Raw genomic sequence first — 20,171 nt, forward strand, 5'->3', positions numbered from 1 at the left:
GTAAAGGATTTAATAGTAGTTACCCGATTATGACAGATATTTTATTACTTTATTATTATTAATAACAATGATAGTGAAAACGTTAATGATGTGGCCATTGGTCAAACGTTCCTGAGGCTTTTTGAATTTACTTATACATTAACCGATTTAACAGAAATCTGCAAACATAAGATTTAAACTGTCAATACTAATTTTTGACATTTCTGGCGATGTTTATCAAGAGAGTTTCTGATGTGGCCAAAAACTTCAAAGAATTTTTAGATATATATTCAAAGTAAACGCAATCATGTGATAATTGATCGTGGCCGAATATTTGTTTCTGCATTTAATTTTTTAAAAAATGGCTTTTCAGACGTTAAGAAATGAATATTTAAATACACCACCCGTTACTAGGGCCTACACCACAGCTTGTGTTATTACAACATTAGCCGTTGTGAGTATTTTCTGTAATTTGCACATTATGATTAAAAGTTTCATTGTTTTATGTTGAATAAAAGGTTATAATTTCTTTAAATTCCTTTTTCAGCAATTGGAATTAGCTTCGCCGTTCCAGCTTTATTTCAATCCTATATTAATACTAAAACAAGGCCAGTTATGGAGACTCATAACCACTTTTTTGTTCTTCGGAACATTTGGTTTCAATTTTTTCTTTACGATGATATTTACTTATCGGTACTGTAGAATGTTGGAGGAAGGATCGTTTAGGAATAAAACATCAGATTTCCTAATGATGTTTTTGTTTGGAGCTTTTTGTATGGTTGTATCCTTTTTTAAAGACTCCATATAAATTTGCTTATTAATGAAAGTAAAGACTTGTTAAAAGATTGTGGAATTTAATTACCAAAACTTAATTTTTCTTAACTGTTGATAACAGATATTTGCGTTTTTCGTCAACTTATTATTTTTAGGTCAAGCTTTTACAATAATGTTAGTATATGTCTGGTCAAGAAGGAATCTATACGTTAGGATGAATTTTTTCGGGTTATTAAATTTTCAGGTTTGTGTTAAGTTATGGTTGATTTCAGTATATAGCTATTAGATAATATAGTGTCCCTATCTTGGTAAACATTGATGTGCCTCAGGTGGATATTTTCCCAGAGATGGGAATGACCTACCTCCCATGTCTCTTCATTGTACACATTAACCTGCCTTTTGCGCCATTTGGTTTCTAAAGAGTGATATGTGCACACTTAACCCCTGAAGATTTTATTTTGAAAAAATACTATCGTAAAAATGCCTACAAATATATTGCTGATCTGTCAGGGGCCATGTTGGTTATTCAGTGCCGCAAGGTCATTGGTTAAAAACGAGATTTTAAATCTCGCGCATGCGCATGTTGAATTGCCTGCTTTCATAGATTCTTGTATTATCAGCACAGGGCGTATATCTTTAATATGTATATAGATTTGAGTTACTGGCATTTCCCTATCATAGAAAATTAATTTGAAATTTTTAGTAATCAGAACGCATCAGGCTTAGTGTTTTAGTAAATTGATATCAATCAGAAGTTATATTTCCGTAGAAGTTTATCATAATTTTGTCAAATTTTAGGCACCTTACTTGCCATGGGTTCTAGTGGCATTTTCCGTTCTATTGGGTAATGCTGTATATGTAGATTTGATGGGTATTGCTGTAGGTCACATCTACTATTTTTTGGAAGATGTTTTTCCCAATCAAAGAGGAGGATTCAAAATATTGAAGACCCCAAACATATTGTAAGAAGTTTGATCTTCTTAAGCGATACATTTTCATAATTGTTTTTTGTTAGGAAGCAGCTGTTTGATGAACTTCCAGAAGACAGAGATTACGAAAGGTTACCAGAGGATCGACCAGGTGGCTTTGATTGGGGCAACCAAAGAAATCGTGATGAAAACCAACAGCAAAATGAAAACAATGCGGGAAATCCACAATAAGGGTGTATTTTTTATGAAATTTGTAATATATTGTAATTTATAAAATTATATTAACTACCTTTTCTATTCGAATTAGTGGCAATAACCAAATCAGATTTAAGTGTGTCCAGAAACTATAATTCTGTTGAATTACTCAAATGTATTAACACTAACGTGAATGATATATTTTATTTTATTGAAAATAAAGGTGTGGAAGGAATATTAGGAGGTTCACAAAGTCAACAAAATCTGGGGCTTAGTAAGAAACCGTTTCTCCTCCGGGTTATGATTCTGATCAGTGTTTAAAAAAATAAAAACAGAATCAATAACAACTATTTATTGAACTAAATTAAGCGCTTACAGTGACAACAGAAACAAGTGTACGAGTATACAAGTTATTTAACGCAAAAACAACACATATCTGTGACTGTATGAACGAGAACATGTTAAACCTAAATATTAGGTTGCAACGTTTGGCTTCAGCATCACTATTTGTACCCGAGTTGATTACTTTATAGCGAAAGTAAACGTTAAAAAAATTCGATAAATGAAAAGAAATTCTTAAGAATGAAACTGATGCACCATGGGATTGGTTGAAATTGGCACTCATATACCAAACTACAAAATACTGAATGTTTTCACAATAGTTTCTCAGGTACAAATGATTCCACCAAAATTATTTTCCAGTACCAACAGATTAAACATAAAAAGGGAAGTTAACCGATCAGTACCCACAGTGGCAAACAAGGGGCATGAAATAAGTAAATTTGTTGAAACTATAGATATTTTTATTATAACCTTTTATAGGGTATAGTTTTTCAAAATGGACAGAAAGTGTTCGTAAAATATCGCTTAATTTACTAGGAAATCTCTTAAAAACAAAATTCAAATGATTTCTATATTAAGTAAAAACATTTCTTCGAAATTATTTGTCACTATTATATTGGAGGGAAAATGAAGGTTTGTTTACATGACCTTAAAATCACTGGGTCATTTGGTAAACTTTGTTTAATAAAGAATTTCATCTTAAACAAGCCTTTGACCCACCAGTGAACTTAGCTTCCGAATGTCTGTGGTGTGTTTAATATACATACCTTTCTAGTTTTGACGAGTTTTCCATTTCAATTATAGTCTAAATAGCAACATCAGCAAATCCGAACATTTGGTGAGTTTGTTGTCACTAACAATAGAACATACTTTTTCATTGGTTGAATTACATTTGCCTTAGAAAAATACGAATAATCACGGTGTTGACTTGAATTTCAACAATCTGGTTTAGATTATACACGGTTTTATTATGTCTATTTAAATAATTTTTTTGTACTAAGATCTGAATCTGAATCTCAATATTATCCATTAATTAGAGGAATATTTGGGTGAAACTTGCTCGGATGCGAATTTCATTTTACACAATATTAATAACTTATCAACCAAAAAAGTTTGGAACTGCGCAACACTAGAGCAAGGACCGAGTACTTAAATATTTACCAGATCATTAAAAACTAATTCTTTTTATATTATGCACCTGTTATTCCCCATCGCGAATGGAGCGACGTTTACAAAATTCAGTTAACCTCCCTTTTTTTACGAAATCTAAATCGCCGTTGATCGGGACATCCCATTATTAAACATTAAAACGTGAACGAATGTGGAACGTGAAACTGGTGAAATCATTTCATAAATAAAATAACACGAAGATGAGAATGACGATGGGTTTACCAAAAAATTCGTTAACAACAACAGCTTTGGGCCGCTTCATCAACCGGCTACCTTATTCAATTACTACTGTTTCTGTTTCCTATATTGCGACCGTTGCGAGGATGACGGTGATGTCGTCCGGTTTGCCGCCTGTAAAGTATTTTAAAAAAATCAATCGATTACGAATAAGGACGCCGGGGCTCACCTATCGTATTAATCCCGTTCGCGAATGCGCGTTCGGCGAACGGAGAAACGAACGTTTCGTCAAACGAAAGGCTCCTCGCCATCCACGCGATGGAATTTGCAACCATCTGAAGTCTACTCGCACATCTCTCTCCTTGACACTGCAAATAAATTTGATGGCCTCAGTCAACGCTCAAAACATTAAAATTAAAATCGATTTTCCCCTGAGATCCGTGAACACAATATGTTACCGCACGCTTCCCCTCAACCCAGTATTACAAGGTGACGTCACTCGGCGACCCAGTATCAAAACCTTGTATCAAATGCTTTATTTTCAACTTATTTTAATAAATAGGTGGTAGTTACAAAATAAAGAGATGGAACTTGTGCTTGGTAAAGAGCACGTTTTTGACTAATGAAGATACCACATAGCATCTTATGGTTAATATATTTAAAATGTTCTATGGACTCCGAATAAGAATTTTCTCTTTATTAACAGCAATGTCCCTTTGAACTAACATGGCTTATATCCTTTTAATTTATCATATTTTCTTGCTGCGTGCAAAAACACTAAAATGGTATTTTTTACTAGAGTTTAGATTTGAACGAGATATGAAAGCAAGGTAATAAGTAAGCCCTGAAGTGACACACTCATTAGGATTAAATTACATATCAATGATTCGCTTTCAAATCACCATTTGGTTTTTACGTTTGTCCTAATTTAAGGTTAACCTAACTTCTAACGTAATGCCTACCTTTCGTTATTTCCGCATTAAAAAACCCCGGTTTAAAAAAGTAAACAAAAATTTGGCACCGACCTACAAGCAGGTGTTGACCAACAACACAATATGCGATTCTATTTGCTATAAACATTACAATGTCCAAGATTAGCACTGAGAGTGCATTAAAGTAAATTAACGTTATATGTATTACATACTAGCCTACCGTCCCCTCCTTAACTACCCGGTGGCTTTGTAAGTCTCCAAAGTCAGGTGTACTTAAACATTATGTTTTAAATAGTCAACAGGCTTTAATGCTTGGTGAATTATGTTTAAAATGAATGAAGTTATTCTGTCTCAATCTTTATCATGTTGGTTTTCGACGGACCCCCCCAGTAAAACTTTAACGACGCAATTATCTATTGTTAGTAACAAAAAAATTATTCTTTCTTGAGTGACAAGGTAGGGGTAGGCCAGGTATATTTCTTTTTTTCTGATATATTTCTTGAGTGTGGAACATTTGTGGTAGTGTTCAATAATCGTTTTTACGGTGCCTTTCGAGAAAGTTATTTTACGAGAATTTGTCGCTTGACGCAAAACAGGCTGTGAAAAATGTAAAGAGTAGAGAACTTATTCAACAAGAAGCTTTAAAAGAAGCCTGTATACTTACAAAAACGTCAATATCGTCGATAAGGGATATTATTAATAGTGGAGAATTGATGGAAATGAATTACCGTTGTGATTCTTAAACACACAGTATACACAATAGCGATGAGGACCTAATAAATAAGACAATATATTATCTTTATCCAAGCGAAGTTGATCCTACCTTGGATGAACTGAAAAAGAAGCTAGAAGATGAACGTCTGAAAGAATATTAAGGATTCCAGATTGCATTATCATTAGGATACTTGTGCCGAACTTTTTGAAAATCGGTTTCAAAAAAATCTTTTAAAAAATATTACGAATAACATTATTATTGTTCTCCGCATCATTGCATGTTTAACCCCACAGAGCATTTGTGGAACCACGTGAAATCAAACGTCAGAGCAGAAAATGTTACTCTTACTTTAAGTGCCAGTGTTTTAAATTCGATAAAATATATAACTAATAACATACCAACTGAGAGCTGGAAAAATTCGGTACAGCACATTACAAAAATTGAGGACTCTTACGTTTCTATACAAAACAATATAAATCCTATTACAATTAATCTCAATGATGACTCTAATAGTGAAACAGAATTAGATTTAGACATTTAAAATATAACTGTAATTATGTATATAAACGTAATTTACTGTATATATTTAATGACATTGTTTTTTCTTAGTGTAATGTAATAATATTAAACCCACTTAAAATTATTTTTTTATTATTATCAAAACCTTTGAGAGTCGGTCCCTAATGTTTTGTCCTTTAATAACTACCGGACTCGAGTTTTATTGTCGTCGGCAGGTAACTTCCATAATTGCGGGCAAAAGTCAGCACGATGATGATTGAGACAGACTATACCACTGAAACTAAACAACTGCCACCAAAACCAAATAAAAGAATAGAACGCTCATGATCTAGATTTAAATATTAACGGTCAGCCTGAAAAAGTAAGTTACCTTAATCAGTTCGTTCAGTATAATATTCTGTGGCAGATTGTCGAACACGCCATCTGTCGCCACCAAAATTACATCGCCGTCTTCAACTAGGAAATTATCGGTGGACGCGGAATCTGGCCTGTCGCTGAGCACGCCCGCCCTGTAGCTTGGCGGCGGCAAAGACAGCTGGAACGGCGTGTTGAAGTAGTGCTGCTGTTCTTCGGACCTGCGCACAACTTTACCCCTTCGAACAACCATGTATCCGCTATCCCCTATGTTTGCCGTGTAAAGGGTGCTGTTTTCACGGTTCAATAGAACTACACAAGCAGTGCTGCTACCTATAACAAGAGGATGGAAACTATTAACCACTGTGGAGAAGCTTTTAGATAATAAGAAACAGTCTGTGTTTCCCAGTGTTGTGGTTAGATAAAAACACGTAGTTACTTGATCCATTGAATATTAGGTATTACAGCAAGTACTTCTATAGATAGATAGATGCATATTTTATTTACTACCATCGGATATTTAATCTCGGTATGCCAAGTTATTTCACACGTCTCTTTCAACCAATAAGACCTTGACGTTCAATTGTATATTTTTCTATAATAGTTTAGAACGTATGCAAACTACAGTCACAAAGTAAGCGATTGATTTTTGTTATCTACTCATGGCACAGCATCTAAAATTTCGATTTGTTCTCAATATTTAGAGGAATACTTAAAATTATCTGACAGGTTTTCGGCACACACGTGAGGAACGTGTACGAAATATTCCAAGAGATCTATAGAACCACCCCCGTTCGATATCTTCGTTCCAGATCATTCCAAAGAAGCTCTGAAATTTTACTTTTACTCGGTAATAATTTTGATGTAGCATAGAAATGAATTTTAGTAGCACATATTATACTAGTTTATCAGCGAAAGCATTAAAATTAACTTGTAAATCACCTAATTATATCTATTATTTTTTAATTAATCAAATTCATTCGTATAACAAAATATGATGTCCAACTTGTTTTACCAACGCCAAATGTTTATGTTAATTTAGGAATATTGAACGCCTTGGAATTTTAAGTATAATATTCAGTTCGATCAATCAATCAACCAGATGAATCGGATAATGTGAGACCGGCCTTGTTTGGAGGTAAATAAATACAGAGAAAAATCCAATGACAAGTATACTTTAAAAAAGTTTCGCGCGTAAATGTATATTAATAAATACGTAAAAAGTATGTAAGTACATGGTGAGCATCTCGCAAGTCTGACAGCCCTGTGCATTCTTTCTTATCCCAATACCCTGTACATAAATACATACACAAATAAATAATTGTAAGAAGATTCGGGAGTTTAATGTGCACAAATTATCACAGAACTACATTTTTTTAAATTAGATAGTTCTGGCGTTTGCTGGTTAAATAATTGTTTACTTTTATACTCTGCCTGGGACGGTTTAAAAAATTATATACATCATTATTATTATTATTATTTTTCGTTAAGGATTTAGCAGAAGGGCTGGCACTTGCAATAATTTTTATAATTTATCAATAAAAGTAAATGAATAACCGTTCGATATAAACACTCAAGCATCGACCACTTCATTCAGAAAAGATAAGGAAATGTGACGGAATCCCCAAATGACGCAAAACTAATAAGTTGCCTTGATAAATTTCCGACCGTATAATCAGTCTGTTTGACTAATAATTTCGCGTAAAGATCAGCGACAGGAATAAAACGTACGTTTGAATATTATTATTTAGAACGTGATCATTTAAATAATTACATTTATATATATTTAATCGCACCAGATTGTAGGTAGGCAATGGTACGCGATCGCTATACCGGCAATTAATTTATTGCCACCATCAAGGTGATTATAGATTAACGAAAAAAACATTTAACGCGCGAAACCCAGATAAATAAAACGTTTGGTCGGTTTATTCCGGTTTTAATCAAAATTTCTTGCCGGCCTTAATTGCACAAATAGCGATAAAGCTGAATGTAACCATCAACGACTCCAAAGAATAAAATAAGGCGTCCCAGACATCACGGTCGTGACAAAACCATTGGGAAAATACATGCACTCTTCTCGAAGTCAGTTTGGTTGGCGATAAAATGCAAGTAGCAAGAATTTTTACTAGTACGATTCGTTGCAGATATCGTTAACAAGTTATTTTATTCTAAGCAGGAATAGAAAAACTGTAATACATAGGTTTCACCATATCAATTAGTTTTTATATTAAACTGTACATAACAAAAAAATCAACTAAATTATACAGCTCTTATACATAACGACCTTTATAGGAAATGCAACCAAGAGGGCAGAAGTCTTAAAAATTTTGGTACCTGAATAGATAATAAAAATGCCGAAGATATCTGCAAAAATCAAGGTTCGTGCAACTAATATATTTTTCCTACAATGGATAAATAAGATGGATAAATAAATTTGACAGCCTTACAACAAATTTTCTCGTAATTTGAGCATAGGTTTATGAAAACAATTATCACTGGTACTTAGATATCATTAAATATTCCTTAAAACAGCTATTTGATATTTTAATATTTCGTGCGCAGCACCTACAAAACGTATGAATTCATTCAATTCGAGCAAATGACCGATCTATGCTCTGTTTTGTCTCAGTGTTCAAAATGAAAATTGTAGTCGCTTTCCGGCAATTACTCGCGAAGTTCGTTCTTGCATCATACATTTTGCTGTAAAATAGGATACAGAGGTGTTCTTGGAAAAAAAATTGTCATTCATCGGCTTAATTTAAATAAGAAGCCATTTCAGAAAGATATGCTTCGGAACGAGATAAAACGGTGCATTGAATCATATAGAATTGGTATGGCCCCATGTAAAAGGGTCTGTAGGGAGAAAGGAATGTCACTTTTAAAATGTAGGACGGGTAGGTAGGGTTTCAAACCCAAGAATGAATAATTGTTTTATCTATTTATTCTTAATTCTATATAAGGTTTGGTATAATTATTACATTATTTTGGTAAACCACCTGTAGTAACGCCACTGTCATATTACTTACTTACTCATCTACTACCAAACTCGTCTTTCTATTGTATTGAAATTTAGAATCGATTGGAAGTGCCTAGATGTCAAAAACATACCGTTTTGTGAAGAATTTACATTAACATTTTCCAGTTTACGTCTTTATTACTCCCTAGCACTAAGAAACGACATATAGAATATAGAATAGAATAGAATATAGAAAAACACTGCTGCCAACTTGTTTAAGCAGAATAGATCTTTTAGTAGTTCCCCACAAGCATATTTTAAACTTTTTAATTACAGAATGAGTAAAAGATATTATGTCTCTGAAGCAAAATTCTAATGTATCTAATGTACATTGTTACATTTCTTTCTTCAATTATGAAAAGGAAATAATTGTTTTCACTTTAACAAACAGTACCAAATGCAACAAGATTAAATGGAGAAAGATGTACACGGAACACATGACATTTCAATTAATATTGTTTAAAATATTAAAATATAAAAATATTTGTAAAAGAGGTTCGAACTTAAAGCCACAGCCTAATCATTAAGCAATATATAGATCATATTCATTACAGTAGAGATCCTAATTTTTCAGTATTTCTCGCTAAAAAGCCCAAGATCTGTATATTTTTGTTAGGTAGATATAAATAATGTTTATTAAATTTTAAGTTTAACTGAAAGAAAACTCCCAAGTTCTTTAACTCAATTTCATGATAATTGTAATATTGCTTGATTGGTATCGAGATGAATCAAATGGTCTTAGCAATTTGTATGGATAGCATAGTTTCAAATTCTAAGAGTATAAATGTCAATGCACATAATATTGTGTGGAAAAACGGTAGTTTAATTTTAAATTATTAAACACGACTTTCCTAATTACCATTAATCAAAAACAAAGAACTAAGTAATAATATTATAATAACCTATTCTAACAAAATTTCCGCCAACGCATAGGCGTTACATAGAACTGTAAAACGAAGTAAAAAGAATGCGCTGTTTATTCATTCGATTAATAACCTTTTCCTGGCATGGGGTAACTTTATTTTGCATTATTAAAGATGGCCTGGCCGGCTGACACGCAGGCACATGATAATTATTGTTTGTATTTTTTTTTTACTTTCACGTGAAATTTTTGGCGGCCGCGGATCTAATAATAAACGGCGTCTATTTTCGTTGTATTCCGTCGATTTCACATGACGATTTTTAGGCCGCGCCGCTCGGTCACGAGGTATCAATCGAATCATGCTACGCTCCGGAGAACAGGACCGGACTTGGTTTTTTTTGAAACACCGTTGGACCAAATTCATGCGCAACACATGTATCAAATTTCAGGGCGTATTCCTCGACCAGTAACATGTGTTAAAAATACAAGATGTCGAAGATTCCTTTTTAAATCGGTTTATTAATTGATATCGCAAATATTCCTTTTTCGATATCGTTGAAATTGGTCCTCACAAGGATTAATATTATTGTAATGAAAAACATTACTCAACAAAAAATTTTTGTAGATAATAATATAAACAAATTTATACGGGTAATATTTTATTTTTTTCACATTAAGACTTTGTCTGCGAACCATTAAATGTCAGGCCGATAAAGTTTTATTTTATTCACATTCGGATAACCAAAATAGTTGTTGAAACATTTTTAAGTACTAAATTTAGTAACCTATCTTGAAGTAATACCTGACAGTTGAGCAACAATTTTCACATAGATAATCAGCGATCGATCTATGGTCCCACCTGACTTTTGATAGTCATCTAACCGCCTTAGAATCATTCTCAAACAAACTTTAACAGCTGTTAACTACACAAGTCCCTGACAGTTCCAGGACCATCCGAAACAGAATCCGAAGAAGCACTTTATGTTCCTAAATTATGGAACTTCGTCATGGATGCCTTGACAAAATGTCAAGTGCGTCAAAGTTATTCCGATATTTTAAAGGCAGGACGGGCCATATGACAACAGTGACAAATAGTCTCGGCACATCTTTGTTACTGTGGACGTTTGGTGCGATAAAATTGTTCGTTATCTGTATACGAAAACTCCCAATGACACAAAAAGTTAATTCCATCATAATTATATCTAGGAAAAGATCCGAAATAAGCAAGTAAGCGACGCGTATATTTAGCTTTCGTTAGTTTAAATTACGATAAAATGTTATCGTAATGTTATTAAACTAAGATGTCACCATAAAGTTTACGAGTACGTTTGTACTTTTAAAATTAATTGATATTCGGTTCTGTGCGAGAACGGGTCCAACATAGCACAAAACTAGCCTTAGTACTATGTGCCCAGTATGATGTACCATGTATGATGTATGATGTAAAACAAAAAATAAATACCAAGGCGTTTAGATATCTCGGGTTTCTATGTTAAAAACACTTTAAATGTACACTTTTGAGTATATTATAAAATTAGAGGTACAACATTTGCAATAATTATAATAAATTGGTAACACGTAATTTTTATCGGTAAGCACTTTATTTATAATAGTCGAACTGAGGTGAAATAATAAAACCCAAGAGAAATGAATATAAAACGTGTTTTTTAACAAAAGAGGGCATCAATGGTTCTTATTTAATTTAAGGATTATTTGTTTCAGGCCTCTTTCGCTCACTATTAGTGTTGGTGCTGTTCAATTGACCACTTCTTCATTGATCAGTCAAATTCGATGAAAATGTTATGTAAAATAACATTTTGCAATTGTAGAGTATCGTATAAATTTTACAATATAAGTAAATAAATATAAATTTCATTGTTTTTAAAATTATTTCGGTCAATTGACACAAAAAAAATTGACCTATCAATTCCACAACCCTACTCACTCAATACACAATAAATTAACTTAAACTAATTGAAAATATTTAACATATATTTAAACCCAGCCCAAGATGACGCTTTTTTTATTAAAAAAAAAGGATTTTGCAATAAATTGACGTGGATGCGTTTTCTGCTTTATTAAAGTACAATTAGTACAGTGCGAATCAAATCAATGTTCTCTAGAAACGTTAACATCGTTTTCAAAGGACGTACACCAGCGCCATAACGTCAACACTTTAAAACAAGGTATTTGTTATTCATATACACCATCACCATCAATTTGACACTTTAAAGAAGTTATGTTTTTCATATTTAAATATGGAGCTAAACTGTTGTTCCTTGATGCACTTCTTTTTCCAATGGACCCCATAACTAAAACGCATAAAAACCGGAAATCGCAATATTTTATTCTTAACATGTTACATCGCTGACGAATCAGAGGGAAACCATAGTAGTGCGGTCCTGCGGAAGCAAAGCTCATTTAGATAATTGTTTACATTTTCAAACCAACCGTGCGATATCGACTGCAAATCGATTTCTGTTAACGATTCGACGGATAAACGATTTCAAAAAGAAATCAAATCGCAATTAGGAACCATAGTTAATAAAGTGACGTCACTAATTAAATGTCGATTCTCCAAACAAATCAGAATATCAGAAGTTTCGACGTTCAATGGAGGCGACACGATTGTTCTTAATCGTTATGCAAAAGTAATGACGAAATTTGAAAGCATCTTACGTGAGTTTTTTTCGCAGTACCTGCTTAATCAAACGCTATTACCGGAAGGGTGGGGTTTTTTATGACGCGTTCCAAGAAAGTGGCTTGCCCGGGGAACTCCATCACAATCTATTAAATATACTAGGTGTCCCAAAAGTTGACCGTTGTTGTTTATTTCAGTTTGAATGGAACGTTGAAGTAATAAAAATACAACCAACGAATGTCATTGGTTTCTCATTGACTATCTTACACAAACATTTCGTTAAGAAGTCGCGTGGCCAACAAATCGAATTTATATACAAAGACCTATTAAATATAAATTTTGAGTAAACTTAGAATATTATTTTGAATAAATATTAAAATGCCTAACTATGTTTGGAGATATAGATATACAATATACAAGATTATACAATGGAATGATTTATTAAACAAACTCGTAACTAAAGTTCCACTTATAAAACTTGTTGCGCGACATGTTATTAAATGTCAGTGTCAAATCCACCAACAATGCTTTTTATTACATTTATATTTGAAATCAGTTGATATAAGTTGATAAATTTCTTCCAACACTCGTACCAAAGCAAACTCGTGATCGAAGTTGCGTTTATCAAATCAGTTGCTTAATAATACTATTAGCCCCACATTAACAATTTCTCCCGACTTGTTGGATCGCGACCATCGATTAATGTAGTGAAATTTTCATTTTCATTTACTAAAATTGACTTTGGACAATTAATGCAACCAAAAACAATTTACGTTAACGTTCTCGACTTAAAAGCAGTTAAAATGTGTCGGTGATTAATCGTCATTACACTCTGTCACACAATTGAAATTTACTGCAACAGCGTGATAGTCTCGAAACCATGGCCGGTCTACGCACGAGCTAATAAAATTTTGCTTTTTGGTTCACAAATTGGAAATATTTTGTCGAATTTTTTGTTGTTAGTGTTATTGAATCTCGAAGGGACAACAAAAAATGCGGAAAGCGGTGTGCCATTGAACGCGGTATTTCACAAAAAGTCCCGCGTAGACCGTGAAAAGTTAATTGTATTGTTCGTTGATAAATTCAAGGCGTTCCTGGTAGGTTGCTAGCTACACGGTGATTAGAAAACGATAACGCTACGTCACGAAAACTTTCGCTCTCCCGACATTTATTTCAAATCAGGCAATTGAAATTTACCGACTATTTATTAATTTATTATTCGTAAACATACAATTATCGTATTAGATAGGCAATATTTTGTTAGAGGATCAAACGTGGCTTAGACTTAAGTTAAAGTCGAATTGTACTCAACAGATTTCTATCATAAAGCGATTTTTTTTATCAATGTTTGCAACTGGAATGCCCATTTTATAACCACAGTATTAAAGAAACTTATTCTGTACTTTTTCAACTGAGTTAAGTTGTTTGTTCATACAAAGGAGACCAGACTTGTGTTCGGAACCGAGTAAACTTTCTTTTAACGTTATTTCCCAAATGTAACTGCTAAAGGTCACACTTTCGTTAAAATTGATGCAGACGTCTCGAACTTTAGTATTGTACGTTATGTTCGAATTATTCATGAAATAGTTTGGCTTATTTTTTTTTTGACCCTGTGAAGACGATATTAGACGGCTGGGAAAAAATAAAAAATGAAAGATTGACAGATAACAGCATAGGCAGCGCTTCTATACAACAAATGGCTGTATGAGGACGGCCGATAAATATTATCTACTTTGACCGGACTACAAAAGAAACGCGATGCGGACTTTGGACCGTCGCATTTACACCGGACTTTACAACATTTAGATATAAGCGCATAACCTTTAAGATTGTTTAGTATGTGTTTATTATTAAGCGAAATTGTTTTCGCTTTTCTGACAATATTACTTACGTATCGACCCCTACCGCCACCAACGACGGCATCCGATTGCTAAAAATGTTTATGATTAAAACAGGCAAAATGGAGCGTATATTGCGTTGAATGTACAAACTTCGACGTCCTCGTCATAAAAAAAACAAATCTGGACTAATCTACTTTAAAAAATTACAATTCCGCAGCAATTTTATCATTTCTTAATCCAGGCATAATTTGGGTCATAAGTCATTAAAGAGCACTCCATAGATTCCTTTCGAGGTTCCCTTCATATGCTGATGCCAAAAAATATTCTAAAACTCTGCTACATCCGATGTTTACCAAAGTTGGTTACACCATCAAGGCAAAAAAGACAAAAACAAATAAAAAATAAAATTGTAATGTTGCTAAGGACTCGAACCAATCCATAGACAGTATAATCGACAATGGTTAATTGTATATTATGCAGCGCAGTTGACCAAACTAAACTTTGTCTACAACCGTTCGAGACCGTTTTCGTTTAACAAGAATACGGTAATATCCCCGAAATGTCCAAAGCCGCTCGGATCCGTGGGAAACGAAACTGACGTCGTATAATGACACTTTCCGCACGCTAGATGGGTGCATAATTATTCTAAACCTAATTTCAAATTGCTACAGCAACATTTCCATCTCTCCTAATGTTGCTTTTGAAAAATCAAACGTGCTTGGCAAAGGTAGGTCCTAGGGGAGCCCCATCGATCAGGCTCGAAAAAAATTTGTTTCCTTTGTTCGTTCTCCATAGACACGTCAACAGTTGGCTGTAACTTTCGAGTTGTTTTGTATTTACCGACTTCAGATTCGACAGGGAAGTAGAAGTCCACGCCCACATTCAAACTATTGAAGTTTGGTACAATTAAATCTGGCGAAGTATTTATTGAAAATTTTGAAAATTTTTTTTGGGATCTTTTAGCTTCGAGAAAAAAAAACATTTTCTCGAAAACTATAAATCCGATCGGCAAAATTCTTTAACTAAGAGATATGGTTTTTCACTTATGGACAAAATTCAAATGTCCATGAAAATTGTTTTTTTTCTGGAGTAAATTATTAGCTATTAATTGTCAAATATTGCTTTATATATTACTGTAGGTCGCGTTGAGAACTACAATTTTTGAAACATAAGATTTTGTATTGGCAGTAACGTAAACGTTTATATGTCCTCTCGCGAGTACACTGTGCACGGACTATTATTTTATCTACTTATCTATCTACTCCGATTTTTTTATATTGGATTTTTTTTCAATGTTTTATTATTATTATTATTATTATAATCACTACCATTATTATTAAATTAATTCATACACAATATAAAAACTTACATCCTATAATGTTGTAGTGGTACCGTTCGAAGCAGTCACCAATGTGTAGTCAAGGCTTACGGGTGCAAGTGTCGCAAATATTCCTAGTTTCCCGCCTGCTGCCTTCTATTTTACGGTTAGAACATACCACACAGTCTTTTTTCTTTCCATCATTTTGGCGTAAAATATGTAATTCATCATTTAGCCGCTCTTGTGTATCTACAGATCATGATCTACCAGAAATTTTGGACAACTGCCGAAAGTTTTTCGTCATCTCGTCAATCAATTCCCGAAGAAACTTGTCATTGGTTTTTTCTTTTGGCCCCGTTGTGAAATTTTATATAATAAATATGCATCGACACTAGACATTTCGAGTCCCCAGAAAAATAACTTTCGCCACCATTTTAAACACTTCCTCAGGAAACAGTAGGATAGATATGATAGAATCAGGTATAAATTTGCGGTTGATTTGAATAGTATCTGTCAAATGAACATTTAGTATTAACAATTCTTCTGCAAGTGGCAAACTCGTATAGTATTATCCTGGGTTAGTGTCTAATATTTTTTGACGCAGATTTAACACTACCCTTGTGCTTACAGATAAATCAGGTCTCGTGTGTTCTTGAATATTTAGAAATATAAAGACAATGTCTGGGGTAAATAGAGCTCCAGCTGAAAATCTAGATAACGGTGGCGATCATTAATCTGATTGTAATGAATGAGAAATCATCTTTGGAAGGAGAAAAGTAGGGTCAATCGTAATTGCTCATCACCTTTCAGTTTTAAAACTGATTTCTAGAAATAAAATCAATGTGAATATGATTTCTTTTCAATCATATCTAGCGCTCCATTCTTGGTCAACATAAATTCATATTGTTATGTTGGCAAACTATGAATTCTTACATTCCAATAAAAGAGTGACATGTCCATTACACATAGCGCGTGTTCAAAGCTGATACCTGCCAACCCTGTCATCTACAGATGCAGACTTGTTTTTATCTCCTAAACTTATCGTCCAAAGAAGATTTCATTGAAATTTAGACCAAAATTTTTCTGCGCCAACTTTTCACGAAATCTAAAGCAGGGAGGTTGGTACGTGGTTTTGGTCCATCACCCGCTGCTAGTACTTCAGTAACGTTATATCGACGCAAGCTTAATACACTTACCTAAAATGGCTTTTTTGTGGTGCAAAAGCTCGTGGTAACTGTTAGCCAAGAGTTCCGATGGGTTGGTAGGGGTGAAACGGCCTAACCTAACTAAGCGCTCGCAGGTTTTCATCAGGTGAAGGGAAAATTCGCCGGGATCGATGCCGTAAGCTCGCCAACCTCCCACCCCGTCCGCCACGCCTGCAAAATGTCCAATTACTATCCAGTTAATTAACTAACGTGAGCTACCAATGCTTTTACACTAATGACTATAAGACAAAACTTCATAACGATATCTTTGAAAATATAAAGTGCCATGAAATTAACAAAACTCATAAACAAATAATCGCGGCAGACCCTCGGAGCAGAAATATCATAATCTTCAAAATTAAAAACGCAATTACGATTAAAACGCTGATAAGAATGTGTGCGAATACCAACAGGTTAAAAAAAATGTTTTGATTTTGAAATGAGGTCAGTAGTACTAAGACAAATGCCAACCAAATAACTGATATTTCTCAAGTAAATAGGTATTATTATGGTAAAAATAGCATCTACTGTCGCAAAGGTCTAGACAATCGTTTTTGGTTTTATTTTATCTTGAAATATTAGTGTTCCTAGAAATAGGTCCCCTGCAGCTGTTAATATCGTTTAAATCGTCAATACTTTTCAAGATTATTTCCAGCTGTACCCAATAATATTTACTTGCTAGTTTAGAATTTTTAATATTTAACGAAACTCGTATAGTTTTAGGTTAGTTAACTTTTAATCGAGAAAGGCTACTAATGAAAACAATTATGCAAACGTTAGGATACATATTTATTATTTTGGAAAATAAAAAAACGCAAGAGAGAGCATAGTTGATGGAAAATTTCAATAGATTCGCCCAAGAACTGTCTTAATAATTAAAGTTTGCAGTTGACTTCTTGTATTGGCAAAACATCTGTTACTTGTGAAGGAAACGGTCACCAATTTTTACATTTTACATTGACAGAACCGTGGGTTCAACTTAGGGATGAAATTTTTACTCAGTTTGTGTGAATCACGAGTTATAATCAAGAAAGCAAACTTAGCACAAGCACGTGATTCCGCACTCCCAAAATGTTACATCCGACCGTACACTCAAATGGAAATAATACTAAAATCCCCTTCGTATAATAATATAAACGCAAAACGGCAAAACGCATTTCTTAAAGTGAGGTTATGTAACGAAGCCATTAAAAGTAGCTTACCCATAACCTCGGCCGATTTATATTTCGCCATAAAGTAGGCATCGTCTCCGAATTGCCCCCTAACCAGTCTTTGAATCTTTTTGTCCTTTGAAAATCCGCAAACAGCGGACACAAGGTAAGGTTCAGCTTTGCGCTGAAGGTTCGGGTCGGTAGCGGTGGAAAAATTTTGAATTCCATTTAGAATAGCCCTAGACAGCAGTCGTCCGGTAACGAATAAAGAGTGCATTATATTCTAACACTTAAATGGGCTTTAAATCACATAATATTAGAATTGCAACGCGTGGAGTATTCGACGCGGTTTCACAGCACGATGGGGGCACTTCGCAACATTTTCTTTCAAGGGCGGACTTGCAGTACGAAACCAAGCACAAACATCAAACCCAAACACTACCACACGCGACCGGAACTAATCACACACGCACTCGTTCCGATCTGCTTTTCGTCGAAGGCGACTGTCAGCTGTTTACCGAACTTTAAGAAATACGACGTTGCCGTTATTTCCATATATAATGGAATGAACCAGAACAAGATTATTATTTCTATGGATATTTGAAGTTGAAAACGCTGCATAGGTCGCAACCTTTGCTGAAAGGAATAAATTATAAACACATGATTATATCAGAAATGTGACGTCATCGAGGTCAAATGATTGAGAACAATGTTCTAAAAACGAAAAATATTGTAGCTTTTTCTATTCGGTTATTGTGGAACAAAAGCCCAAACGTCACTTTGGAACTATTAATTTTTCATTTGATGTGGTGGACAATTTAATCAATTTGGCAATGATGCGATGAAATAGAAAGAACTTATTATCCGATGGTCTGCCATCTATGAGAACTTTGGTTAAACCACAATGCCACATAGTAGAGCCCTACGAAAATTTGTCGCGGTGCTGTGAGTTTTTATGCGTAGGTGATGCTAGCATCGCCTTGAAAGTATGTATGCGAACTATTTTCGTTTTGACAAACTTTGTAGATGGTTCAACAGACAATATCTGGAACATTCATCTAAGGAAAAAATGAGAGCAAAAATTGAATAGTGTAATGTTAAACTGCAAAAAATCAATAATTCCATACATGTAGCAGTTTCAATGTAAAAATTATTTGAGTTTTTGAGCAACACAAATGAGTAATGGCAAAAGCCAAATATTTTATTTTTTCATTTTGTAATACATTCTTAGGCCGTTAATAACTGATTAATGAATGATAAATGATTTCACCAATATTACTTTGTATTAAATAATCACTAATTTCCCCTTTCTACATAAAGGTCAAACTCGACCCCTTCCATTGTGATCACGGAAACTCTGGGAAATACAAGGGTGCATGGTTAAATTGACACAAATATACTAATTTCAGGGCTCAGCGATATGACAAATTTGCACAAACGGAGATATTTCAGAAGAATCTAAGATTCGTTTCGTTTATATTTTTTCTGAAGTTATGTTATAATAATAATAAAATCAAATCATAATCAAATTTTGGCTTATGGTACCATATTTTGATTTTTAATCCTGAAAATAAACATGTAGGCGATAGTGGAGTTGGAAGAAAATGAGGAAGGGATGAATTGGATTTAGAACATTAAATTAATAAATTACATTAATGCATATGCATGCATTAAATTAATAATTGACGTGAGTAAATAAAACATTTTTATAGTTATATTGTATTTTAATTTAAAAAGATATTTCTTGCATGGACATAAATACACAATTTTTAAAATCCTTTCTTTAAAAATTGATGTATTTTATTTAGCTCATTAACAAGAAACATTGTTATGAGTTACTATAATTATTGAAATATGTATATAAAGTTTACTAAGTATGTGCACTAAATGTTATAAGAAGTAAAAATTGAACCATCTTAAAAAAACCGAATAACGGAACAAACAATTTCACGTTATTGATTTAAGTTTCACAATAGTCCCTTAATTTGATATCAAAAAATGAAAGTGCTGCTTCAAAGCAATAATTTTACACGGAGATATTTCAGTTT

The 20,171-nt window shown here is 33.6% G+C and overlaps 2 protein-coding genes across 2 annotated transcripts; one reads left to right on the top strand and one right to left on the bottom strand.

Annotated features, from left to right (window-relative positions):
* Window positions 1–183: 183 nt before the first annotated feature.
* Window positions 184–1,975, top strand: LOC132699401 (derlin-2). The gene is made up of 5 exons (XM_060666074.1): window positions 184–433; window positions 527–760; window positions 875–997; window positions 1,552–1,715; window positions 1,769–1,975. The coding sequence occupies exons 1-5, from the start codon at window positions 341–343 to the stop codon at window positions 1,911–1,913; spliced, it is 759 nt and encodes a 252-aa protein (XP_060522057.1). The 5' UTR covers window positions 184–340; the 3' UTR covers window positions 1,914–1,975.
* Window positions 1,976–2,214: 239 nt separating this feature from the next.
* Window positions 2,215–18,643, bottom strand: LOC132699731 (protein phosphatase PTC7 homolog). The gene is made up of 5 exons (XM_060666598.1): window positions 18,175–18,643; window positions 16,964–17,143; window positions 6,103–6,419; window positions 3,796–3,934; window positions 2,215–3,740 (listed from the first exon to the last, which is right to left on the bottom strand). Exons 1-5 carry the CDS (start codon window positions 18,398–18,400, stop codon window positions 3,691–3,693), a joined length of 912 nt encoding a protein of 303 aa, XP_060522581.1. The 5' UTR covers window positions 18,401–18,643; the 3' UTR covers window positions 2,215–3,690.
* Window positions 18,644–20,171: the final 1,528 nt, after the last annotated feature.

Source organism: Cylas formicarius, unplaced genomic scaffold (assembly GCF_029955315.1).
Source record: "Cylas formicarius isolate icCylForm1 unplaced genomic scaffold, icCylForm1.1 PGA_scaffold_3__17_contigs__length_32017465, whole genome shotgun sequence".
Taxonomy (NCBI): Eukaryota; Metazoa; Arthropoda; class Insecta; order Coleoptera; family Brentidae; genus Cylas; species Cylas formicarius.

Excerpts from the sequence above, each read along its gene's own strand:
- LOC132699731 (XM_060666598.1), bottom strand. The coding sequence starts at position 18,400 with ATGCACTCTTTATTCGTTACCGGACGACTGCTGTCTAGGGCTATTCTA. Across the intron at positions 3,935-6,102 it reads TACTGAACGAACTGATTAAG|TGTCAAGGAGAGAGATGTGC; the intron begins GTAACTTACTTT and ends ATTTATTTGCAG. Across the intron at positions 3,741-3,795 it reads GAACGGGATTAATACGATAG|GCGGCAAACCGGACGACATC; the intron begins GTGAGCCCCGGC and ends AATACTTTACAG.
- LOC132699401 (XM_060666074.1), top strand. The coding sequence starts at position 341 with ATGGCTTTTCAGACGTTAAGAAATGAATATTTAAATACACCACCCGTT. Across the intron at positions 761-874 it reads TTGGAGCTTTTTGTATGGTT|ATATTTGCGTTTTTCGTCAA; the intron begins GTATCCTTTTTT and ends TGTTGATAACAG. Across the intron at positions 998-1,551 it reads TCGGGTTATTAAATTTTCAG|GCACCTTACTTGCCATGGGT; the intron begins GTTTGTGTTAAG and ends GTCAAATTTTAG.